General features: G+C 45.5%; 2 protein-coding genes across 2 annotated transcripts; both read right to left on the reverse strand.

The window, feature by feature from the left end:
* Positions 1–2,466: 2,466 nt before the first annotated feature.
* Positions 2,467–9,928, reverse strand: S100A11 (S100 calcium binding protein A11). The gene is made up of 3 exons (XM_089483299.1): positions 9,791–9,928; positions 3,742–3,900; positions 2,467–2,796 (listed from the first exon to the last, which is right to left on the reverse strand). Exons 1-3 carry the CDS (start codon positions 9,791–9,793, stop codon positions 2,644–2,646), a joined length of 315 nt encoding a protein of 104 aa, XP_089339425.1. The 5' UTR covers positions 9,794–9,928; the 3' UTR covers positions 2,467–2,643.
* Positions 9,929–14,839: 4,911 nt separating this feature from the next.
* Positions 14,840–21,029, reverse strand: LOC149301834 (uncharacterized). Its single transcript, XM_089483595.1, has 3 exons — positions 20,892–21,029; positions 19,358–20,359; positions 14,840–15,241 (listed from the first exon to the last, which is right to left on the reverse strand). The coding sequence occupies exons 1-3, from the start codon at positions 21,027–21,029 to the stop codon at positions 14,840–14,842; spliced, it is 1,542 nt and encodes a 513-aa protein (XP_089339721.1).
* Positions 21,030–26,487: the final 5,458 nt, after the last annotated feature.

A 26,487-nucleotide genomic window follows, 5' to 3' on the forward strand; every position in this document is an offset into this window, starting at 1 on the left:
AACAGTGCAGCTTTTTTTTGTGCGTTTCAGGGTGTGATTTTTTTGTGCTTTGTTTTCTGTGGTTCCTGGCTGTGATTCTTCGGCCGACTGGGACTGGGATTGTTTCAGCTGTTAATCCTGTTTCTAAGCTCAAGGAAGGATGAGCCCACCCATCAAAGGCAGGTGGAACTGCCTTGGCTTGTTCTGCCTCATATTTCAAGGAATACGACAACAGGAGGGAAGAAGACGGAGAATAAAAACCCTCTGTGGATATCAAAATCCATGGGTGCTCAAGTCCCATTATATTATATTAGCGGTGGTTCCCAACGTATGGGTCGGGACCCCTTTGGGGGTCGAACGACCCTTTCACAGGAGTCGCCTAAGACTGTCGGAAAACACATATTTGCATGTAGCAATGAAAATAATTTTATGGTTGGGGGTCACCACAACATGAGGAACTGTATTAAAGGGTCGCGGCATTAGGAAGGTTGAGAACCACTGTTATATCGCGAAACGGTGTCCCTTGGATAAAATGGCAAAATCAAGGTTTGCTTTTGGGATTTTTAAAAATATACGCTTGCCCCTTAGAACTTGCAGGGGATTGTTCCGGACCCCCACGCGAGTTCCAAAACTCGCACATATTCAAGCCCCATAGATTTGAATGGGATGCGTGAATGCAGGGCATGAGCCAGAGGCATGCGCCCCATTGAGGTTAATGACAGTCGCCCCTCCGTGGATTTTCAAGTCCACAGATCTCAAGGCTTGGAGGGGCGACTGCATTTTCAAATGAATGATGGTTGAATCCGTTGATGCAGAATCCGTCGATACAGAGAGCTGACTGTACTGTATCCCAATAAACTATCTCCATGACATCGGTGGAGAACATGCGACACACGAGGTGTGGTTGGGTTGCAGCTCCCATGAGCTCTCACCATGGACTATGCTGGCTAGGGATGATGTGGTTTTATGTATATATGTATATAGATGTATGTTTTAAATTTGTATCCACCTTTCCTACCACTTTGTGGGGAAGTTGTAGCTCAGTGCTTCCTGTATGGGGTCAGAATAGATGGCCTCTAAGCCCCTACCTAACTCTAGGAATCTATAACTTAGAGGCACAGATCAGCAGCATGCATTTATCAGAGCTTTAGGGCAATTCTTCCTACTTAATGGAATCACCCTCCTGTCTTTCTGACCGGCAACTACTTTAAGTTCCTCCTAGCCCCAAATAAATCTCTCATCTTGTTTGCTCAAGGATCAAACAGCTGCTGTTTGATCTTGTAACCAGTGAGCTTTCTTTCTTTCTTTCTTTCTTTCTTTCTTTCTTTCTTTCTTTTGACTGAGCTTTAAGCAAACATCTTAAAACTGGATTTTAAATCATTAAATATGACGCAAACTTAACAAAAATTGGTAGGGCTGGAAATCTTCTCCAGCTTTTTAAAATCCTTCAGGTGGGTTTAACTACAAACCTCATCAGCATGGGAGTGGTGAGGATGATGGGAGTTGTAGCCCATCACATTGGAAGGGTATGGGCTGGCTAAGAGGTTGGATCCGGTTAAATTCTGGCTGGGTCGCTGTAACCTCAGTGCCAGGGCTTTTTGTTCCTGTGGTTTTTGCCTAAGGATTCCTGTTTGCCTTTCGAGGAAAGCTAAGGGCTGGACACTTTATATACTTACTGCTTTTATTACAATATTTATAGCATGCCCTTTATCTGAAGATCTCAGGGAGGCTTGCGGTAAAGTCAATGCAAAACTTGCACAATATGAGAAATGTGTTACAGTGGGCCCTTGGCATTTGCTGGGGTTCGGTTCTAGGATCCTCCAATGGATTACCTCTTAACCTTCTCTTCTCCAGGCTAAACATATCCAGCTCCCTAAGTCTCTCCTCATGGGGCTTCATGGTTTCCAGACCCTTCACCATTTTAGTTGCCCTCCCTTGGACATGTTCCAGCCTTTCAATATGCGTTTTGAATTGTGGTGCCCAAAACTGGACACAGCCTTCCAGGTAAGGCCTGACCAAAGCAGAATAGAGTGGCACTATTACTTCCCTTGATCTAGACACTATACTTCTATCGATGCAGCCTAGAATCGCCTTGGCCTTGTTAGCTGCTGCATCGCACTGTTGACTCATGTTCAACTTGTGGTCTACTAGGACTCCTAGATCCCATTCACATGTCTTTGCATTAAACCAGGTGTCCCTCATGTTATATGTAAGCATTTCATTGCTCCGCCCTAAGTGTAGTACCTTACATTTCTCCGTGCTGCAATTCATTTTGTTAGTTTTGGCCCAGCTTTCTTATCTATTAAAGTCATTTTGAATTTTGATCCTATCCTCTGGAGTATTAGCTCCTAGTTTGGTGCCATCTGCAAATTTGATAAACAAGGCTCTTCTATTCCTTCATCCAAATCATTGATATTAGCCTAGATTGCTTCTGCCTTTTACCATGGTTTTGCACAACCTGAAGATCCATTCACAAGAAGCAAAGGGTTCTTTTTTGTTCAAAGTAGATTGATTTTATTGAGAAAAGGAAATAGAGAAGATGGCGGCCAGTGCACTCGCCTTTAACGCCAGCTGCAGCATGTACTTGGCGTCAGATGCGGCGGCGCATTTTGGAATGTTTGCAAGAAAGTTGGTCGCTGCTCGGAAAAGACCAAGTTGTGGCTTCTAGGGTTTGGTTGGAGATGACAGCGCATGACTGTGACAGGCTTGTGCAAGCCCCCCGATGAGGTTCAAGAATTCCCCAAAGTCAATTTTTCCATCGCTGTTTATGTCGAGTTTCTTCATCATGCGGTCGACGACGCCGGGGTCCTTCTGGTTCTGAAAGGCATCAGAGAGAGTTATTTGCACAGTTTGCAACAGTTAAGGTTGGTTTGTGGTCTTTGTGTATGTGTGGTTTTTGTTTGGATGACATTGCTCAGAATCCCCAGCTATAGCATGGCCAGGAATGGAGAACCTTTGGACCCTCAGATTTTTTTGGACTAACATCCCCATGCTTCCTTTGAATTAACTGGGATGGCAGGGCTGTTTTTGCCCAAACCTTAATAGTGATGCCATTAAGCATTGTGCATTAAACACCAAGAGCCAGTGTGGCATAGGCCTTTATCACACGAGGGACTTACCGCGCTGGAATCGTGGCCCAAATGCTTCAGAAACACGGAGGTGGGATTGCTGGTTGCGCTTCTGAAGCGTCACTGAAGCGCATCCCACTCTTCTCCCATCGACAAATCGTTCGTGGAGAAGCCATTTTTTGAATAACAGAAGAACCTGTTGTTACAGAAATGGCTTCTCTGTAAACTATTTGTCGATGGGAGAAGAGCGGGATGTGCTTCAGTGACGCTTCAGAAGCGTGACCGGCAATCCCACCTCCGCACTTCTGAAGGGTTTAGGCCACAAATTAGTTGCCATCCCTTCTGCAGTTGCCCACCCTCATTTGAACCCAGGAGATAACGCTAACGGTCAAGGATGATGGGAGTTGTAGTCCAACTACAAAGACCCCCCCCTCCCAGCCACAGCTCACTTTTGTCACCATCATCAGTGTTCCTTGAACTTAACAAACCATAAGGCCAAAACAAAAGCATTAAAATCCATTATAAAACGCATTATCCATGCTTTAAACAAAATTGCGTGGTTCTTAACGGCTAGCACGAAAAATTTTGCTACTTTTTAAATCGTCTAATAAAATATTTAAAAACCAATTCCAAGATCTTCCTATTATTATCTTTTTTTAAAAAAAGGCAATATGGCTTGATCTCACAAACTCACTTTTGTGAAAGAGGCCAGCTCTGTGTTCATGAAGGTAATGAATTCCTGCTTGGAGAGGGAAGTGGCGTTTCCGTCGCGGCCGGCATAGCGATGGAAAACGGCCATCAGTGACTCGATGCAGCGCTCTGTCTCCGTGGGTCCGGCGGTGTATCGCGATGACTGGAAGGACAAAAGGCAGGTCCTCATTCTCCTTCTTGTAAAGATCACCATGGACAAGTTTTACATTGACTGCAGTTACATGAATCCCCCATTCTGTGATTCCCAGGAACCATTTACAACAGGTAGCAAACTTTTGAGCTAGTGTGGCATAGTGGTTTAAGTGTTGGACTATAACTCTGGAGACCAGGGTTCGATTCCCAGCTTGGCCATGAAACCCACTGAAGGCAAACCTGTGAACGACTCGTGCCAAGAAAAATCCCATCAAAGGTCCGCCGTAAGTTGGAAATGACTTGAAGGCACACACAACAACCACAACAGACAATATTTAATAGTTAAATAAGGGCAGAGGACATGGATGGAGAACTGATGGAAACATTAATCATAATTGAATGAATTCCACCTTTCTTCCAAAGCAAGCAAACGGGATGCTCATTGATCCACAGAGTTTGGAAAGGTGATATTTAAAAAAGTAATGTTCCAAATATTAATTACCCTCCAAGTTGCAACTACCTTTTAAAACAATTTGGCTTGAACAGGTTTAAATGATCCTGGTTCCCACTTGAACCGAATCGCTGAAGCAATTCGGAGAGGGGGGGGGCACGCTTTAGACCCATTTAACCCCGTCTTTTTGATGCTGATTTCCCCCCGCATCTTTTTGGATAAATCAATTCTGCACAAGTGTGAACCAGATGCGGATTGGAATTGATTTTAATTTGCCCTTTGGCCGGCTGGAGTGGGTCCATTTTGTATCGATTTGTTTGTCAATGTGAACCACAAGTGGGTTGTTTTATTTTCTTTTGCAGCAAGAAAATGCGATCAGGGTAAATGTAGTGAGAACCATGCTCTGCTGCTGAACCCGATCCATTATTTGGATTGCAAAGCGATTTATTTGTAAGTGGGAATGAGGCCTCTGACAGCAACTCCCATCTGCCCCAATGAGCTTGTGGCCCATTGCCCAGCAGGATGGGGAGTGTAATTGCCAAAAGCATAGGAAGAAAAGGGATTTGGGGGGAAAAGTAGGCTGATGCCACCCTCTTGTGGCCAAGCTGGGAAATGAAGGCAGAAGATTTGGGTGGAGGACTCCAGGGAGGGTGGATCTGATTTTGGGAACTGGCCCAGCTCCGGACCTTTGCCAAGAGGAACTGTGTGAACCAGCCTGTTTGCTTGGTGGAAAGGAATGAGCTCAGGCTGTAGGAGGAGGGGAGAGCAGGGTGTGTCTGCTTCACAGGAGCAGCGGCTCAGTAATATCCTATTTTCACCTCTCTTTGGGCTTTGCAGATGCATCTGATCTGGGTTTAAGTCTGAATGCTAAAGGAGCTAACCAAGATGTTGGCACTCGCTCTCCAGAACCAGGTTCTGCACCCCTTGGGATGGCGGTGGGTTTTGTTATGTGCCTTCAAATTTATTTGCCAACTTATTGCAACCCTAAGGCAACCCTAACACTGGGATCAGCCTCCCAGTGTTAGGGTTGCCTTAGGGTTGCAATAAGTGTGTGACATGCCCAAGCTCACATGGCCAAGTGGGGAATCAAACCATGATCTCCAAAGCCATAGCCCAATATCCAAACCACTACACCCTGCTGGCCTCTTTGGGATAATGTCTTTAAAGTTCACACTAAAACCCGGAACAGATTGACTGTCCTTCTGACCTGGGAGCCACTAGGTCCACCTCCATTTTGCCTGAACAGAGGTAAAGGAAATGGAGGACAGAAGAGGAATGATCTGCACGGGGCCTCCTCTCTTGTCATCATATGTCAAAACTGCAGAAGGAAGAACGTCCCAGAGACCAATGGCTATGACTGACTCCAGTGCTTCCATGATAATGAAAAAGTTGACATTCAACCAGGGCCACCAAAGATATTTGGTGACGTCTCCCACTCAGTAGCGTACGAGTAGATTGGACATCCAGGATGGATCATTTTTTAACAGCCCTCTTTCTTCAAAAGCCAGTGGCCGCTGGTAGAAATGGGTGGCTCATGCTGAACCACATCCTTTCTGGGTTGGCCAGAGCTGATGGCCGGGTGGGAAAGAAAGGAGATTCACTTTCTGGCATGGCTAGCAGAGCCACCAGACATGGAAGGTAGTCCAGTCACATCTGCACACAGGTGAAATCCCTTTCTAAGGTGTCACCCGGTATAATCCGCACCCATCGCACCTCCCTAGTGACTCTCCTGCTGCAACTATCCTGTTCTAAGCACAATTGGACTGGCAGTAATGTTTGACTCTGATACTTGGGATGAGGATGCTGGGAGATTTGGGATGCATCAAAGGAAGACCTTCACATAGCATCAAATGGTGGAGAGAGAGATGGCCCTTGACTTGAGGCAGCATTAAAAGCAGGGGAAGGATTTGGCACATTGTTTTTTGTAGGTTTTTCAGGCTATGTGGCCATGTTCCAGACGAGTTTATTCCTGATGTTTCGCCAGAATCTATGGCTGGCATCTTCAGAGAAGTGAGAATACGCATTCTCTAAAGATGCCAGCCACAGATGCTGGTGAAACGCCAGGAAGAAACTCTTCTAGAACATGGCCACATAGTCCGAAAAACCCACCAAAAACTATGGATGCCAGCCATGAACGCCTTCGGCTTCACATTTGGCACATTTATGCACTTCTCTTGCCATTTGCCCAAGAGGGCACACAGCCCTCCCGATTTTGTTGGACTTCAAATACCAGAAGCCTGGGGAGGGTGAACAAACTCTAGGTCTTGCCATTGCAAAATGTCCGTTCATAGAGGAACTCCCCTGCAAGAAGAAGGAACTCACACCCATATCAGTCCTCCCCTGTTTTCTCCACCTGAGGAAATGCACATAGCTAAAATAACTTGGCCTTTTTTGGCTGTGAATTGACGTCAGGGGAAACCGGAACACCACTTCTCCTTGAGATGTTCATAATCCAGTATTTCTGGTGGCTGAGGGGGATCTTTTAGGTATCTATGTAGAAACACTATGCCTCTCCTACTGCAAAAATCACTCCTTCCCAGCAGCTGAAATTGTTTGGTTCAGGATCAGAGGAATCTGAGAATCACATACCTTCCAGCATTCCCAGTTTGGAAGGGACAAAATCCTCTGCCATCCCACTTTTCCAACTGCCTTCAAAATGTCCCGGTTTCTCACTCTTCCTCCCACTTTCCCCTTTTGTCTGCAGCTTGCTTCCATTTCTGCAAGCTGAGCTCAAAGAGGAAAAGTCATGCACAGCTAACAGATTAAGCTTCGCAACATGCAGCAGTTCTTATCAGGAACACTATATAAACCATAGCTTATCATACTAAGTAAAGCGAAGGTCGTGCAAAATGCCGCTTAGTTTCAAGCTGGGCTGTTGTAGGGTCAACAAACTACACTTGTAATTTACATTGACCACTGCACTATGATTACAGAGTAGCATTATATATAACTTTCTACATAACCGTGAGGCTTAAGACTATTGCTATATCAGGATTGTGACTGAAAAGTCAGTTGCACTCATTAAACTTAGCAAGGGAGAGAAGAAGATAGCATGGGATCTTGCCCTTCCCTGTAGGCTCAGGCAAAAGCAAACTGCTGCACCCTCTTCTAGTTTGTCTATTCTTTCTCACTGGTAACTTTTGCCATCTTGACCACACTATGATGGGGTTTAGGGAATGAAAGATTGCTTGGGACTGCCAAGTCAGGACTGTTGGAAAGCACATTGCAATGTCAGGGTGGGTCAGATTAGCTGACCTTTGGATATCCCTCCAAACACTACAATTTGGCAGACACTTGACACACACATACACACATGCATGCAAAATGTTAGTGCACTGTTGGATACCTATCTAGACAGATATTCAACAAATGAGGCTTGTTGGTCTGGAAGGTCAACACAGTGATGGGACAGGCAGTACTTTTCTGACTTTATGCAATGGCAAGCTCTCCTCTCCCCATCTGTGCCACTTTAGCTTAGCATGGCAAGCAGAAGTCCAATAGGTACAATCTTCCTCTCCTTGCAGTGTCTTCTCACATCAGGGAAGGCTTGACCTGTTGAATTTCAGCCAGAATGGCAAGCCTCCTTCTCCATATGCTTTCCCAGCCTGTTGCAGTGGTTCCCAAACTCTGGTCCTCCAGGTGTTTTGAACGTCGTCTCAGAAGCCCCAGTAGTCAGGAATTCTGGGAACTAAATTCCAAAGCGCCTTGGGAACCACTGTGGGGTTGTGTTCCCCTCCCGTAACTTCCCACCGCCGTTATTCTGCCATGCATAGAGGTATGCAAGTTAGCACATTATGCGCTTAAGGTGTGCCCAAAGGACCACACCCTTTGGCAGACACCTCTTGCGATATGTGGCTCTCACACCATGCTTGGATGGTCCTGAAAGCTCAAAAGTGGCGCAGTGGTTTGAGCGATTGAAGACCAGGGTTCGAATCCTGGCTCAGCCATGGAAACGATTTGAAGGCACACAACAAAACCAACAACCTTTGTTAAATAGGATTCTGACTACAAAGCAGTCCCAGTGATTTTTGGTTTGAGTCGTAGCTATTTTTGCTCTGAGACAGGGAAGGCTTGCATCTCCATGTGCCAAGTTTGGCCACATAAGAGGAAACAAATTTCTCCAAACAGTGCAGAGTGGGTTTTAGGGTTGCCAAAACGAACATTGAAGAGGGCTTCTCTCCATTTAATGGTTGCATGGGACTGGGAATCACAGCAGGGGCTACTTGTTACCTAGTTGCATGGCAAGCAACACCTGCAGAAATCCCTTCTTCTACACAACCATTAAAGGAACAGGAGCCAACATCAGTTTTCACTCTGGCATCACCAACGCAGCCCTGAATTTGTTGTTGTGTGTGCCTTCAAGTCATTTCCAACTTGTTGCGACCCTAAAGTGGAACCTATCATGGGGTTTTCTTGGCAAGATTGGTTCAGAGGAGCTTTGCCTTGCAGCCATGAATGGCCTTGACTTTTTAGAAAAGGATTTACCATGCATTTTGTGAGTTTTTTGGGCTGTGTGGCCATGTTCTAGAAGAGTTTATTCCTGACATTTCACCACATCTGTGGCTGGCATTTTCAGAGAAGGTTATACATGATTCTCTGAAGATGCCAGCCACAGATGCTGGTGAAACGTCAGGAATAAACTCTTCTAGAACATGGTCTCATAGTCTGAAAAACCCACAAAAAACTATGGATGCGGGCCATGCAAGCCTTCGACTTCATATTTACCATGCCTTTCCATGCGTCCTCCCTTTATGGCTGTCCCATTTTGCTGTTACTATTGGTGAGCATGCAGGAAGCATGCACTTTTCTATTCTTCTCTTTCAGAGCAAAAGTGAATTTCCTTTTGGGACTATAACTCATTCTTCCACAGAGACCAGGCCAACCTTCTCTGTATTGTAAAAAGAAGGAACGTGGGGGTGAATTTGGGACAACAACTCCCAGAATCCCCCAAGCAGTAAGTCTATCAGCTAGGGTCAGTTATGGGAATCTGAAAGGTCACTTTGTTGGAAAGTGGTTCTTCTTCTTTCAGAAGAAAAGACAAGGCAGTTCTTACTAAAAAGACACAATGTAAAAGGTAAAGCGGGGAGGAGGGAAAAGGAAAAAGAAGGAAACATAACACCAGTTATGGCTTAGGAAGGAAACACTGAATGAGGCCCATGCGGTGACATCCCACTCCTCCTTTACAAACCTTCTCTCCATCTCATAACTTGGCGGAGGAAATGATTGCAACCTTGGCAAGGTTACTCCCACTTTCCTGCCAAAAATTGCTTCTAGTTTTCCACCAAATGAAACTTTTTTTCAAGAAATAAAAATAACCCCAAACACTTTGGCTCCTGTTTTCTCCAAGAAGAAACCCAGAAGGAGGAGGAGAACCTCGCCCTGCGCATGACGGTGCCTGGTTTCGTGGTCCCACAGAGTGCCACCCACCCAAGACGGGCGTTTGACTTACCATGGCTGCGAAGGGGGAGAGATGACGATGATGTGGACCAGAAACTTGGCTGGAGAGTGGCGAGGCTGGTTGTTTCTTGCTCTGAACAACGATGGATCTGATGCGCAATGGGAGGTGCTCGCCCTTCCCCTCCCCGGCCGACGCCTCGCCCTCCCTCTTCCTTTAGAGACACACAGCTTCTCGGTTGAGCAACGGCTTTGTAACGGCGAACCTAGACATGCCTGTTGGGAGGGTTTGTTGCTCCACCTTACTCATGCGCTCAGGAATGTGCTGGAAAGAGAGGGGGGATTAGAGAGTTTATTTTTCTTCTCTTATCAGCGCCGGATTTGTGCACAAACCAAAGGGATGCACCGCAGGGCCTGGCACTGTGTTTCAAAATTGTTTCTGGGTGACTTCAAGTTGTTTCGGACTTATGGAGACCCTATGGATGAGAGACCTCCAAGGTGTCTTTAAACCATTCCGCTCAGGTCTTGCAAATTCAGGACCGTGGATCCATCTGGAATGAGGAGAGCCAGCATGGCATAGTGTTTCACAGCCGGCCGAAGGGCAAATTTAAATCAATATCGATCTGCATCTGGTTCACACTTGCGCAGAATCGATTTATCCAAAGAGACGTGGAAAAAAATCAGCATCAAAAGATGTGGGTTAAATGGGCCTAGTGCATGGTCCCCCTCTTTGAATCGCTTCACCGATTTGGTTCAAGTGGGAACCAGGGTCATTTGACCTGGTTCAAACTGATGTGAACCAGATGCGGATCCGGTTTAAAAGGTAGTGGGAATCAGGTAGTGGGCATCAAACCATGGTCCTCCAGGTGTTTTGGACTTCAGCTCCCAGAAGCCTTAGCCATCTTGGCCAGTGGTCTGGGATTCTGGGAGCCAAAGTCCAAAACATCTGGAAGACCAGAGTTTGGGAACCACTGCTGTAGTGGAAGGTCCCACATTGAGCTGGAGGTTGGATTTGATGCCCAACGGAGCCCCTTCCCAGACTATCGTTCTATGAAGACCCATGAAAACAGAAGACTCAGGACTAGGTCCTGAGATCCAGCAACCCTAGTCAGAGAAAGGCAAAAACAAATCTCCTCTGAGTAAATCCTGCCAATAGAACCCCATGATAGGATTGCCATTAAGTCAGCCTTGTTTTGGAGGCTCACAACAGAAGGGACAGATGTCCTCATTGCTTCTTTCCCCATCCGCTCTGCAATTCAGCTGCTCCGCTTGCAAAAGATGCTTGTGTTACAAAGGGGAGAAGTATTGCAAGAGCAGGAAGGCCTATGGAAACTTCCCCAGTTGGGTAAAAAATTTCAGCATGCTTGCTAGCGGTCAACCAAATCTCCTGGGTGCATGATTTTAGATGTAGTTGGTAAACAGATGCAATTGTTGGATGAGTCTGCTAGCTGCTCATATTCTGGCTTCATATGAGATTTAGCCATTCAGTTCTTCTTACATCCCGAACTTCATAAAAATCACAAGGTGGATGTCAATCAGAATAAAAAGGACACAACCTTTTATGCATTTTGGAGAGGCCTGTGGCTAGAATCATAGAGTTGGAAGAGACCACAAAGGCCATCCAGTCTAATCCCCTGCCATGCAGGAACTCTCAATCAAAGCATAACCAACAGATCGCCCTCCAAGGAAGGAGACTCCACTACACTCCGAGGGAATGTGTTCCACTGTCGAACAGCCCTTACTGTCTGGAAGTTCCTCCTAATGTTGAGGTGGAATCTCTTTCCTATAGCTTGCACCCATTGTTCGGTGTCCTTTTCTCTGCAGCAGCAGAAAACAAGGTTGCTCCATCCTCAATATGACACCCCTTCAAATATTTCAACAGGGATATCATGTCATAAGTCTGAAACGACTTGAAGGCACACAACACACACAAGGGGAGACCTATGTCACAGAGGACAGTGGAGGAAACCGATCTCTCCCATTGAAAGAATAGAGCCATAAGTTCAAAATCTCATTATGATCTTTCTTTGCAATGCAATGAGGACTAGAATCTTGTCGCTTTTTCTGCAAGAAGCAGAGATATGGTTTGTTGCACGAAGGCAGATCATGCGGGGATGTTTTCCAAAGTGTGATACGAGTCACAAAATTGGAATAAGGTTGGGAAGAATAAACTCTGCACCTGTGGTTGCTGGAGAGTTTCCAGGGTATTGTGGAAAAAAATAATAATGGGGAGTGCCTAGAGACTGGGAAAAGAGAGACTCACATCCTGTGGCAGAGGCACACAACAGAGCATTGCAGATCGACACCAGAAACTAGGTGGGGAGGCATAGAAGAGCACATTGTGATACTTAAGAGCAGCTAAACTGAGCAAAGAAGAGGCGGGTGGAAAGCGAGGGAAGCCTTGCTTTTGTGTTCCTCTGGTTATTTGTGTTTTCCATTCCATGGAGACAGGTTCTGACTCACTCGGACAAAGCACACACATTACACACACATACACAATCCCTTGGACAAATTCCCCCATGACTCACACAATGAAGCATTTCCTCCGGGCGACAAACTTAATTTTCTGCAACGGTGAGCTGGTATACTCTCTGCTGTCACCTGGTGGCAGAGGGACACGTTCCTGTCTCAAAGGCTGCATCCGCACTGCAGAATTTAATGCAGTTTGATACTGCTTTAACCACCCTGATGATGGCTCTGTGCTATGGAATTCTGGGACTGGGGGTTTTGTGAGTTGTTTCACCTTGGTGAACTCTGGAGAACAGATGGTTAAGAGGTGACATGATAGCCCTGTTTAAATATTTGAAGGGATGTCATATTGAGGAGGGAGCAAGCTTGTTTTCTGCTGCTCCAGAGAATAGGACAGAGCAATGGATGTAAGCTACACAAAAAGAGATTCCACCTCAACATTAGGAGGATCTTCCTGGCAGTAAGAGCTGTTCAACATTGGAAGATGCTTCCTAGGAGAGCGATGGAGTCTCCTTCTTTGGAGGTCTTTAAACTCCTTTGTATGATAAACTGCTATGCCTCTGTTCATGGACCCAAACAGGGCATGTTTTCCTTTCCTTACTCTACAGTTCTCTGATTTTACCAGGGAGAGCGTACAACAGAAACGAAGACAAAGAACGAAACTGAGATATGAAATGAATCAGTCCAGAGCAATTTATTGAGAATCATCATGAAAAGAAGGAAGATCTAAACTAGCACCATTCGATTATGATCCACGCACCCCTTGTAGTCCAGGGCTTCTTTGAAAGATCTTGAATAGCAAGCATTGAAAAACAGATGGTTGCCCGCTTCGTGTTTTGATGGCCGCCAAATCCAACCCAAAGGCAAGAGTAGAATCTCTCATTCAGACGTGGGAGAAACTTTGGCTTTAATTCCACCGATGGCGACCTTTGTAACCCAGTCGGAGCTGTTTGTTGATTTAAAGAAGTGGATGCATCATCTACGTTTAGAGCGGATTTATTGCTTGCAGGAGTTTAAGTTGGTTAGAAAAGCAAATTATTCGATTAAATGCTAATAAATTTGCCAAGCGTACAAAGAAGGGAAAAAGAAGAACACACATTTTGGGTTGCATTTGTTTTGTTAGGTGGCTCATATCTGCAATAATTCAGCTAGTGGTCCTTATATCACAAGGTGGGAAACGTGGTCTTCCAGATCTTGTTGGAAAGTAAACTCCATCATCCCTCACCGTTGTCTATGATGGCGTGTGCTGATACCACTTTGGATGCCATGGACCCACTCTATAGGTTCTTGGGATCCGTAGCTTTATGAGATACTTAGAATTATCTCCCAGATTGCTCTAGTGCCTTCCCAAACTATAAATCCAAGGGCTTTACAGGATAGACCCATGGCTGTTTCAAAGCGCTGTAACTGTATAACGTGAAAGAGACCATAGTCTGGGTGAGGAATGGGAAACTGCATATCTCCTAACCACAGCTCCCATCGTATTTGACCATTGGTTGCACTGGCTAGAACTGAAGGGACCTGTAGTCTAACAATACGAGGGAGAGGTATCTGAGTAGTTCTAGTCTAGGGGTGCATCTGCACTGTAGACAGAAAGCAGTTTGACACCACTCTAACTGTCATGGCTCCATGCTACAGAATGCTGGGATTTGCAGTTTTGTGAGGCACCAGCACCCTTTGGCAGAGAAGGCTGAAGACTGTGTGAAACTAGATATCCCACAATTCGATAGGCTGGAGCTCCAGCGCTTAAGGTGATGTCAAACTGCATTTTTTCCTACAGTGTGGATGCACCCTAGGTCTGCCACCTCCTTTTTGTTCCTCCAGTTATGGCAGATTGAGAGCTGATAAAAGTTACTTTCTGAACCACAACCCCCAGAATCCCCTAGGCAGCATGCCCATCGGACATAGCACCTGAGTATTCTGGGAGTTGTAGTCTAACAAGTAATATTTCGAAACACTGGAGAGAAGCCAACCTCACTTGGCTTTCTTAAATTTTAACTCCATAGACACTTACTCCAGAGCAAGCCTTTTTGGAAGTAATGGGGCTTACTCCAGCATCAGCATGCAAAGGATTGCAGTAAAGTGTAAATTATTCCTACCCAAAACCTATGAGCACCTGTTTTCTTTTTACAGTTAAGACCTTTCAGTGCCCAGGCATGATTCTTAGCGTATTACATATGAGAAAGGGCTGTTTTTAGATCTGATTAAAAGAACCGATTAGAAGAAATCCCACAGCTCCCTAGACACTAAAGCAAGGTCAGGCAAAGTAACAGCCCCTTCAGTGTTGCTGGACTCCAACTCCCAGCATCCATCACTCATGGCTGTGCTAAGTAGGGCTTTTGCACTGATCTAGTGCGAAAGAACTGATCTGAATGAAAGAACTGATTGAAAAAATACTCAATAGGATCGTAGACAACTTAAGGTTCCTAGCCTTTGGTTCTCCAGATGATTTGGACCACAGCTCCCATAATCCTTGACTGTTGCCTAAGTTGTCTGGGTGCTGAAGTGGAAAACAAGTTGAGGACCAATGATTAGGAACCACTGATCTAAAAGAAAAGGCTGTTGTCAAGGTGGACAGAAGGACATGGAGATGGTCGAGGATCTGGGGTCTGGATTTGGCTCCCTCCTGGACTACCTATGGTTCCTCCACCTTCTTCTGAGCCAGTAGGTATTCATAGAGTGGGTTGCACACAGGAGGAACTTTTTCACACAAAAAACTTGGCTTCTCTTGGGAGGCATCAAGAGATTCAGGGATCTTCTCAGCTCCATGTTGTGGTCCTTCTGTATCAGGCTGGTTCTCCTCCTCTTCGTCCAACAGCGGCTGAGGTTCTCTGGCCCTTGGACTGCCTCCATTGCCCTCCTCCAACTCCGTTGGTACAGGATGGTCACCATCTCCTTCCTGGGTTATGTCCTGGGCTTCTGGCTTCTCTTGTGTGCCAGATTGTTCCTGAGCATGTTCTCTCTCTACGGGTTGAGATGCTTCAGGCTCACCTCCCGCTCTGGCATCTTGTGCTGTGCTTTGCTGGTCTTTAGGGATCTGTGGGTCACGGGACAAGGAGGAAATGGTCTTACCTTCAGTGGCCCCAAACTCTTGTTCCCGCTGCATCCTTGATTCCCCTTTCTGGGGCTCAGTAGGTTGACGTAGTTGTGGTCGGCTTCTCTCAGACTTTCTGAGTTCTGGGCCACACAGACATGGACTTCCTCTTGTAGCTTGTCTCCACGGAGGCATGGATGCAGGTGACTGGCGTTGCTCTCCCTCACTTTGTTCAGGCTTCTTTGCGTGTGTTCCCCTCCTTTCCCCTTCTCTGCGGCGATCCTCCCTTGACTTAGGTGGTCCCTGTCCTCTTAGTAGACCTTCTTCATCTCCTTTCTCTTCTGGCTCCTGTCTTTTGGGTTCATCACGAATGCGTGTGATCTCACCTTCTTGCGGGACGTGGCCAGACTGAGATGCTTGCTGACCTTGTCTCTTCTGAATACTGATCCTAGATACAGACTCAGGTGGTATCTCCTGGGTTTTTCCCTCCTCAGCAACATGTACTTCAGCGTCACTGGACTGGGTTTGTGTTGGTTGGTCAGTGGACCTCTGTTCTGTGGTGGGTGATTGGGACAGCCTCTGATATTCACCATCCCTTGAGTCAACCATGTGTGTCTGGGTTGGCTGCCTCTGGCCACCTTCTCTTGTAATACTGTCATGCTTCTCATGCTCTCTTGGGCTTACCTCATATGGTGCTGTTGCCCTCTGGTCGATATCTTGAGTGTTAGGGTCACGCGATAGATTTCTCCTCTGCTGTTCTCTTGGAGCAATGCCACGTGACTCAGTTTCCCTTGGTTTGCCCTCACTTGCATCAGTTCCACCTCTTTGGGTTTGTCTCTGCTCCCTCTCTCTTGGTTCAGAGTTACGTGATGGTACTTGCCTATGATGTTCAATGTTTCTTGGGTCCACATGACGTGTCTGTGTTGGATTTTGATCGCCGTCCCTTATGGAAGCCTCGTGTGATTGGGTTTGCCTCCAGTCTTCTCCAGGCCTTGGGTCAACCTCAGGTCTCTGGGTTCTCCTTTGGTCAGCATCTCTAGCATGAGCTGTTCTCCTCAGCTGTTTTCCATCTGTTTGGTCACTCTCATGTATCTCCCTTCTCCTGTGTTCAATATCTGTAACATCAGTGTCTTTTGAAGAACTTCTCTGCTGCTGTTCACCATCCTGTAAGCCACCCTCACGTATCTGGGTTCCCCTATGGTTAACAAGTCTAGCACCAATGTTGCGTGAAGGTGTTCTCCTTTCTTGTTCATCTCCTCTTGGGACAATGTAATTTGACTTGGCTTCCCCTTGTTCACCATCCCTTGGATTAGCATCAGGTGCTTGGGTTTCCCTTTGCTCTCTAGCCCTTTGTTCAGAGTCTTGTAATTGAGCCTGTCTATGTTGTTCAGTATCTCTTGGGTCATCTTCATGTGTCTGGGTTTGTCTGTGGTCAACATCCCTAGCATGTGTGTCATATGAAGGTATTCTCCTCTGCTCTTCACCATCCCTTGGGTCAATTTCATATGTCTGAGTTCTTTTCCTGTCAACTTGTCTACCTTCAATGCCATGTGAAGTGGTCCGTCTCTGCTGACCATCATCTGTTGCATCAATGTCATGCATCAGTGTTCTTCTCTGGTCAAGATCTCTAGCCAAAGTCGCATGTGAAGCAGTTCTCCTCTGCTGCTCACCATCTCTTGGGTCCTGCCCATATATTTGGCTTCTTCTTTGGTCAGTATCTCTACCATCACGTAAGGAAGTTCTTGTCTGTTGCTGTCTTTGGTCAATATCATATGTTATTGGTTGTCTCTCAGTATCAATATCTCTGGCATAAATGTCACGTGAATGGGTTCGTCTCTGCTGTTCACCATTCCTTGGGTCCATCTCATATGTCTGAGTTCTTCTGTGGTCAACATCTCTACCCTCAGTATCATGTGAAGGGGTTCTCCTGTCTTGATCACCACTCCTTGGGTCAATATCACGTGACCTTGGCTGCCTTGGATCAATATCTCTAGCATAACTGTCATGTGTAGGGGCTCTCCTCTGATGTTCACCATCTCTTTGGTCAGCCTCATGAGTTCTTCTCTCATCAACATCTCTAGCATTAATATCAGGTGAAGATGATCTCCTCTGTTGTTCACCATCTCTTGGGTCAGTGTCACGTACCAAGTTTCGTCTTTGGCCAATATCTCTGTCCTTGACGTTGATGTCCCTCAGCCGTCCATCATCTCTTGGATCAGCTTGATATTCCTGGGTTATCCTCTGGTCAATGTCTCTAGTGTAATTGTCTTGTAAAGGGATCTGCCTTTGCTGTTTATTATCTCTTTGTTCAACATCATGGGTATAAGTTCTTCTCTGGTCAACATCTTCAGCATGGTTGTCATGTGAAGGGGATCTGTAGTCTTGTTCAGTATCTTGTTCAATATTATGTGTCTCCATTCTCCTTCGGTCAATATTCCTACCCTCAACATCAGTTGGATGGGATCTCCTTTGGTGCTCCCTATCTCTTGGGTCCAGCTCATGCATCCTGCTTTGTCTCTCTTTGATATCTCTGTCATAAGTGTCACGTGAAGAGGTTTGTCTCTCCTCTTTAGCATCTCTTTGGTCAACATCTTGGGTGTGAGTTCTTATCTGGTCAACTTCTCTAACGTAAGGGGATCGGTTGTGTTGTTCAGCATCTCTTAGTCCAATGTCTTGTGTCTGCATCCTTCTCTCGTCAACATTTCTTCTCTCAGCATCATGCAAAGGGGTCCGTCTTCTCTCTTCTCCATGCCTTGGATTAACATCATATATCCTTGGTTGCTTCTGGTTAATATCTCTATCATAAGGATCATATGAAACAGACCTCCTCTGTTGATCACCATCTCTTGGGTCAAACTCATGTGTTTGGGCTCTTCTCTGGTCAACATCTTTATCTTCTATGTTATGAGAAGAAAATCTCCTTTCCTGTTGGCCATCTCTTGGGTCCAGAGACTTTGACTGCCTCTGGCCAATATCTCTAGTATGAGTGTCATGTGAAAAAGATCTCCTTTGCTCCTCACTCCTCCTTTGGTCAAAATCATGTATCTGTGTTTGTCTCTGGTCAAAATCTCTGTACATGGTATTGGTTCTCCTCTGCTGTTCACCATCTCTTGCATCGACCTGATGCCTCAGGGTTTGTGTTTGGTCAACATTTCTAGAAAAAGTATCACGGAGGGGAGCTGTCCTCTTCTGATCACTATCTTGTGAGTCAACTTCACATGCTTGGCTTCTCCTCTGCGCAACATCTCCAGTACAAGTGTCATATGGAGAGGATCTCCTTTCCTGTTCATCATCTCCGGGGTCAACATTGCGCCTTTGTTTTGGCCTTTGGTCAATATCATCAGCATAAGTGTCAAGTTCAGGAGATCTCTGCAGCTCACCATATCTTGGGGCAACCTCATGTTCTTGCCTCTGGACGCCACCTCTTGCCTCATTATCCCATGAATGCTTTAGCCTCCTGTCACTGTCCCTTTGTTGCAAAGACCGGTCACTTTGTTGGCTCTCCTGATAATGATCTCTTGAAAGTCCATCTGAGGCATAGGACCTGTCTTGCTCTGTCATTCTGGTTTGTGGCTCTGTTTGTTGAGGTCTCTCCCTGTCATAGTGGTCAATCTGTTCAGGACGTCTCCTATCACTTTCTCTTGGTTCAGGATCACGTAGCTGGAGTCCTTTCCTTTCACTCTCTCTTTTCCAGGATTCTTGTTCATAATATTGCTCTCTTCCCTTATCGTCCTCTTGTCTGTGTATCAGAGGCCTGTTGCGGTTACGTTGAGTAGATTCAGACTCAAGGGGCTGGGTCCTCTTCCTTTCATTTTCTTCCTCTTGAGGGCCAGCCTGAGGGTACTGCTGTCTTCCAAAATCATCCCGGTCATGCCACTGGGGTCTTCTTCTCCTCTCACTGTCTCTGGTTTCAGACTCATAAGAATTGAGATGTCTCCTCTCACTATCTGTGGGTTCAGGTTCATATGGACGGAGCCTGCTCCGTTCTCTCTCTCTGTGCTCTGAAGCATATGGCCATTGATCGTCCTCTACTTGTGTTCTTATTGGCTGGGATGTATAAGATCTGTCCCATCCATCTTGGTCAGTAAAGTGGGATCTCCTCCTTTCGGCTTCTCTTACTTGAGGCTCATTTTGTTGATTTGCTTTATGTTCAGCCTCTCGAGCTTGATGTGCACTTTGCTGCTGGCCTGTCCTCCTTTGCTCTCTCCATTCAGAATCATTAGTTCTGGCTCTCTCTCTGGTTTCAGTCTTGTGGCTCTGGGTTCCCCTCTGCTCCCATTCTGGATCAGCTATCTGAGGTCTTCTCTTATCTTCTCTGGGCAATGAGTCATATTCATCCAGTGGTTCACGGTTACGAATTTGGTCCAGTTGCTCATCAGCCTTGCCACCTCGAATATCCTGGGACCTGACTCCATGTTGAGTTTCCAAGTCTTTGGCATAATCTCCCCTCCTTCTATTTCTTACTTCTTGGTGTTGTCTTTCATCACCTTCCCAGGATTGAGGATCGTGGGATGGATGCTGTCTTTCTTTTTCATTTCTTGGGAAAAGATCTTGTGACTGGTGTTGATGGTCTTCTTCAGCTGGTGGTTCCCTGTGTCTTACTTGATGATATCTTGCTTCAGTCCTTTGTGGCTCAAAATCATGGGCCTCCTGATGTGTATTTGGGGCTTGTTGTTCATACTCATATGTTTGGCCATCTTCCAGTTCCTGGGGCTCATGGGATGGACGGTCTCTCTCATGATGATCTTGAGCTTGGTGGCTCCTGTCATCCATTTGTGCTATAGGCTCACGCAGATGCCTCCTCTCTTGGCTTCGTTCAGTAGCTTCATTTGGATGAAAGTATGTCTGGCGAGAATCTTCTCTCTCACGGATGTTTCTTTCTTTCCTTGCCTCATCCCAAACCTGGAGATTGTCCCTTTCATGTCTCTGTGGTTCGCCTCTATGTGGAGCTTTGCCAGCTTCTTCTCTCTGAAGGAGGCCTTCTCTTGGCTTCAGTTGGCTGTAGCAAGCCTTGGCTACTTTGAACATGAGGAGAAGGTACTCGTTGAAGTCCACCAAACCGTCTCCATTGGTGTCTAGCATCTGGAATGTCAGCTCAACCGTCTTGGGGTCACGAGGGTTCTGAAAAAGTCACAGAGAAAAGGAACCAATGTATTTAATAAACACACTGGACTGACAGTGTGGGTGCTTCTCTACTGTAGAAACAATGCACATCGGTCCCAATTCACTTCAGTCCCATTGCACATCAGTCCCTTTGCTGGGTCTACTATGTTGTTACATGACAGCAGCCCTCTACTGGATACAGACGTTGAGCATCTTTGCAATTCTATTTCCCATAGATACAAGTCCACTTATGTGTAAGCAACATCCCAAGAACATTATGACCATTAATATTCCCTCAATGCCCTCTAGTGGACATGGAGGCATGTTGTTGTGCATTCCTAGGCCCTTAGTGAGCATCTTGATTCCAAAATAGTTTGATTTTTGTTATACCTGGGAGCCGGTCCTCATTCCTTAGAGATCATTTCTGGGCATTTTGGACCATTTGTGACCCCTGCATGTATCCCACAGGTTGTATTTTACTTACTCTTGACCTAACCAAACCATGACCCCTATCCTTAGCAACCTATGTCCCCTGCTGGCTCCTGCTCACCTCTATGACCTGGGCAAACTCCTTCCGGATGAGCCTCTTCATCTCCCTCCTGTTCAGGGTGGAGCTGTCTCCGTGCCGCTTGGCATACTTGTAAAAGACCCCGATGATGGTGCACACGCTGTCCAGAAGGTAAGGCATCTTCACGTTTCCTTTCTGCTGGGATTAGGGAGAGAAAAGCTTGCAGTGGGTGCAGGGTTCAAGTTTCTAAGGCTGTAGCATTGAAGAAAGGGTTGGGATTTTTTTGAGGCCAGGGGACCCCATTGACTTTTCAGGAGACCTTGAATAGCTACCTCTCAGCTGTGCATGAGGACAGTGTCCACTTGTGAAGGGAAGAGACAAAAATTGGAGGGCAGGGTTTGGACATCAGTCACTACAAAAGAAGGCCTGTGTTGTGCTTGGGACATATGTCTTAGTGAATGGTCTTACATGAGTGCAATGGTCTCGCTAGGACTGGTCTTCTGCTTGGGACTTATGTATTAGTGAATGGTCTTTTATGAGTGCAGTGGTCTCACTAGGATTAGAATCATAGAAGCATAGAAACATAGAGTCGGAAGAGACCATAAGGCCGTCCAGTCCAACCTATTGCCATGGGTTGGTGTCACCCCAGTGCAGAAACCCATTTCCCTTCCCATTCTGGCCTTGTCCTGTTCAGATGATGCATGACTCAAACTTCGGTGCAAGAGGTCTGGGCGAGGTCTGGCATAACTGGGATATAACCACCTTAACAGGCATTAAAATAACCTACCTTTTACCTTGGATCTTTCAGGAAGATCTGGAGTGCTATGTTCCCACTCCACAGTGGCTGTCTTGAGCTTCCTGGTGTGTCTGCCGCCGCCATGGGTCACTATGGTCAGAACAAGATGGGCAGCTATGTGGCCTTAGCTGGGCATATTCTTCTGACCTCAGAAGTGAGTGACCAGCAGCGGTGGCAAATATACCAGGTGGCTCAGCAAGATGCATATGAGACGGCTGTGTTGGTGTGGAAATTGAGGGTCAGGTAATGGCTAACCCTGGAATATCCTGACCTGGGCAGACAGGGCCTCAACCATGCAGCCTTTACCTGCTCTAGATAGTTATATCAGTCTGATACCACTTTAAATGGCATGCCAATGCAATGCACCGAACCTAAGCAATGAAGCCCAACAAACTGAAAAAGCCTGGGGGAACCAATATGTCTCTCTTTGTTGTCTAAAACTCCATAGCATGGCATGACATAAAAGTAGGGATGAAGTACAAGGACAAACCTTTCTCACTGTTAACAAACTGTAAGGCCAAACAACGGCAACATGACAACGACAAAACCAACCGAAACACCGCAACAGTTATATACAGCTTATATGCCGATACGCAAAAGTGTGAGCGCTCCATATTGGAAAGTAAGAGCGAACCGTTTTCAAAACAGTGGATCAATAAATAAAACAGTGGGGTATAATTAAATGCAAATAAACACATTTTAAATACAGCTGAATCAAATGTGTTTAAAAGATAAAATATTTGACCTATATATATGTTATAAAATATAAAAGATATATAAAAAAGATATATTGAAATACATATTAAAACTGTACAACTGTATTACTAGTAAGCAGACTTTTGATATCCCTCTTAATCCTGTCTATTATTCCCATTTAGCACCTCATATAATTTTGACCTTAAATTATTAATGGTTATGGAACATGGCCCTTTGAGTTTTGGCTGCAGAAGAAAAGACCTTTGCATCCTTCTCCGTTACCTTTTTCCCCCTGGTATACACTACCAAATATATTAGATACTATTCTAAAGCTCTACCTGAGAACTTGCTTAAAAGAGGTGTTAAGTAGTCTTAATCTGCCATCTTTATAAAATGTACAGAAAAGGAGTATATAGGATAAAGATTCTACTCGTCCCTCCTTGCAAATGCATATGCAATCCTTATACTCAGTTCGCTGGAAACGTCCCTCCAATACGTTGGAATCTGGCTTTGCGGAACACCATCCTATATTGAGAAATTGTTCGATTTTGGAGATAATTTGCACCCCTGTTTGAGTTAAACCCCAAACCGAAACTAATAGGGGAACAAATGGTGTTTGCAGCAGGAGTAGGGTATTGGATGTCAATATCTTTTCTCCATCGAGCAAGGATCCGCTTTGCCTTAGGCCCATCAAACGTGCGGAGAAAGTTATCTGAGAGACCTAATTGCTTGGTTTTGTCTTTCATGGCTTTAAAACAGGTGAATAGTATAAGTCAGAAGATAAAAGATCATACGCATAGTATGCTCAAAAGAAAATGGAAAAACCTGTATCTCTACTGGGTGTATGGTATAGAGGATAATGTGCAGGGGGATAGCAAATTACTTCTCCCATTGTGAAGTCGAAGGCTTTCATGGCCGGTATCCATAGTTTTTTGTGGGCTTTTCAGGCGATGTGACCATGTTCTAGAAGAGTTTATTCCTGCATCTAACTCTCTTCCATGCCAGCATCTGTGGCTGGCATCTTCAGAGAATGCTGGCATGGAGGAGAGTTGGATATATAGGGTCACACAGTGTGTGTGTGTGTGTGTATGTGTGTGTGTGTGTGTGTATGTGTGTGTATATATATATATATATATATATATATATATATATATATATCCAACTCTCTTCCATGCCAGCATCCTCTGAAGATGCCAAAGCCACAGATGCTGTCGAAACGTCAGCAATAAACTCTTCTAGAACATGACCACAGGGTCTAAAAAACCCACCCCAAATACTTCTCTCATTCATTATCCTTCATTCCTTAATTGTGAAGACTCTTACAGGTCCCTTCTATGGCTGCATCCCCATTGCAGAAACAAACTGTGATGAGGAAACGCCGCTTTAACTGAATGCTATGGGATCCTGGGGCCTGTAGTTTGTTGTGGCACCAGAGCTCTCCGACAGATAAGGCTAAATGTCTCATAAAACTAGTATCCCCGAATTCCATAGCATGGTGTCAAACTGGATTCTTTCTGCAGCCTTTACCTTCAGTGTTGCCCTCAGTGTAGCTTCCTTTCATCTTCGTTGAAACCTAGAAACCTCCAAATGACTTAGCCTTGGAGTTGGCAACCTGGAGATCTCTAGATGTGGTGGACTACATGTCACATCATCCCTAACCATTGGCCATGTGGGCTGGACGCTAAAACTGATAGTCCAAAACATCTGCCTGGAACCAAGTTGCCCATCCATGTCTGATCCTGCAAACTCTCAGTCGTTGCATTGTCCTGTTTGGGTCCATTTCCCATCCTTGCCCTACCCTTTCTGCAACAGAGCCACATCTCAGTTTCTCAGCAACCCAGTAATGTGAAGTTTCGACTCACCCAGGTCAGCAAATTCAACTAGTCACCAGCTTCAGAGAAGGCAGGTTGGGGAATATCAGGTAATGGGTCCCTTTTTATAGAGTCCGTAATTGGGCCATGGAAGTCAACACCCTCCTGGATGACGGTTTGATTCATCTCCAGCCCAACCCAGACCAGCCTGTTACACCTTTGTCTCCTCCAAAACGGGTTGTTTTGCTTCTTTTCTGTCTACCGTCACCCCTTTTACCTCCTTCTTCTTTTTTTTTTAAAGAAAGCCCCAAAATAACACAAATGGCTCTGTGGCAACTATGAGAGAACAACAGCGTCACACCTTCCTCGGTTAGTTCTGGGGCTAAGCGTTGTTGTTGTTTTATTCACTGGCAAACAAGGAAGGGACACGGCACATCAAAAGGATGGTCCCATCAAAGTCGGAGAGAACGTTTTATAATGATGGGTTCTGGATGAAAGAGGCTAAGTTAAGAACCAAGGTTTCGGAACGGATGGACGTTCCACTTGGTTGAATGTTTTCTGGTCATCGTCAACTGCTTGTGTTGGATGAAAATAGTCTCCATAGTGAAGTCGAAGGCTTTCATGGCCGGCATCCATAGTTTTTTGTGGGTTTTTCGGGCTCTGTGGCCATGTTCTAGAAGAGTTTATTCCTGACGTTTCGCCCGCATCTGTGGCTGGCATCTTCAGAGCCTCCATACATGCTCCAACCTGGATACCAGTGCCTACATGTTCAGGACCAGTACATCTTGAGATGGAACTGGCCACAATTCTAGACCTCCAAAAGATTTCATTTGATACCCAAGGCAAATAAGCTTATCGCACGGCACTCAAAGGAATGGGCATGGAATAGAACAGAATGAAATGGGGGAAAATGTGTGTTGTCACGCAGGGGAATGCCATCGATGTCTCGGGGGTCCCCAAGCTATTCCCCAGCCCTTCCATGGCCACCTATTTTAAAGGATGTTTTTGAACTGTTCTTCAAAATTGGTTGCCAGGAACATCTGGGAAATGGTTGAGGAATGGTTGGGGAATGGCTGGGGAATGGCTTGGGGACTCGCGGTGGCATCGGCGGCGTTCTCCTGTGCGGTAAACACACGCTTTCCGTTCCGTTCCCATTCCTCCAAGTGCCGTGCGATAAGCTTATAAGACTTGGAAAGACAACTATGAAGGAACTAGATAGGATTCCCCAAATAAAAAAGGTATTTTGCTGAATACCAATGTTGGGATCATCTGTGTGCTGCAATATTTCTGATTTCTATGTAGGGTTGTGAAAGCTGGACAGTGAAGACAGTGGGAGAGATCTATGGATAGCTTTTGGTGGGCTTCCAAACAAGATGAATGATGGGTTTTAGAGCAAATCATGCCTCAACTCTCCCTAGAAGCCAGGATGACTAGACTGAGGCTATCATACTCTGACTATATCATGAGACTATATCACTACAAAAGATAGTAATGTTTAGTAAAGTGGAAGGCAGTAGGAAAAGAAGAAGAGCACATTCCTGGTGGATAGACACAATAAAAAAAGCCACGCTCTTGAGCTTGCAATTGGGTTTTTGATGACAGGGTGTTTTGGAAGTCTCTTGCCATAGGTCCACCATGAATCGAAGGAGATCTGATGGCGACTAAGAACGGCAGCAAAAACCAAAGACTGAAACACATCACTCCTAAAAGCTAAACTTTGGCCGCATTCCCACTTACAAATAAATTGATTTGCAATGCAAATCAATGGATTGGTTCGGCAGCAGAGCATGGTTCACACTACATTTGCCCCGATCGCACTTTCTTGATGCAAAATAAAATTAAATGACCCACTTGTGGTTCACGTTCACGAATGAATAGGTTCAAAATGAACCTGCTCTCCAGCCGGTCGAAGGGCAAATTTAAATCGATTCCGATCCACATCTGGTTCACACATCTGGTTCCAAAAAGGCACAGGGAAAAATGGATCTAGTGCATGCCCCCCCTCCGAATTGCTTCAGCGATTTGGTTCAAGTGTGAACCAGGGTCATTTAAACCAGTTCAAACCCATTTGCGATCTGGTTTAAAAGGTAGTGGGAATGAGGCCTTTGTTATCGGTAAATCGATGGTCTAATGCTGTTGATACGCTAAATATCTACCAGAGGTTCAGGGCTCAAGTGATGTTGCTGTTTAGCAAAATGGAGTAAGCAGGGGATGCTAGTAGAGCCAATAAGAATATTGGCTAAGTTAAATGGGGGATGTTCGAAGCTCTTTCAGGATCATCTTTTGTAAAAAGTATCATGGCTATTATATATATATATATATATATATATATATA

The sequence above is a fragment of the Sceloporus occidentalis genome, unplaced genomic scaffold (assembly GCF_023333645.1).
Source record: "Sceloporus occidentalis isolate IW3139 unplaced genomic scaffold, rSceOcc1.0.p SCAF_20, whole genome shotgun sequence".
NCBI lineage: Eukaryota > Metazoa > Chordata > Lepidosauria > Squamata > Phrynosomatidae > Sceloporus > Sceloporus occidentalis.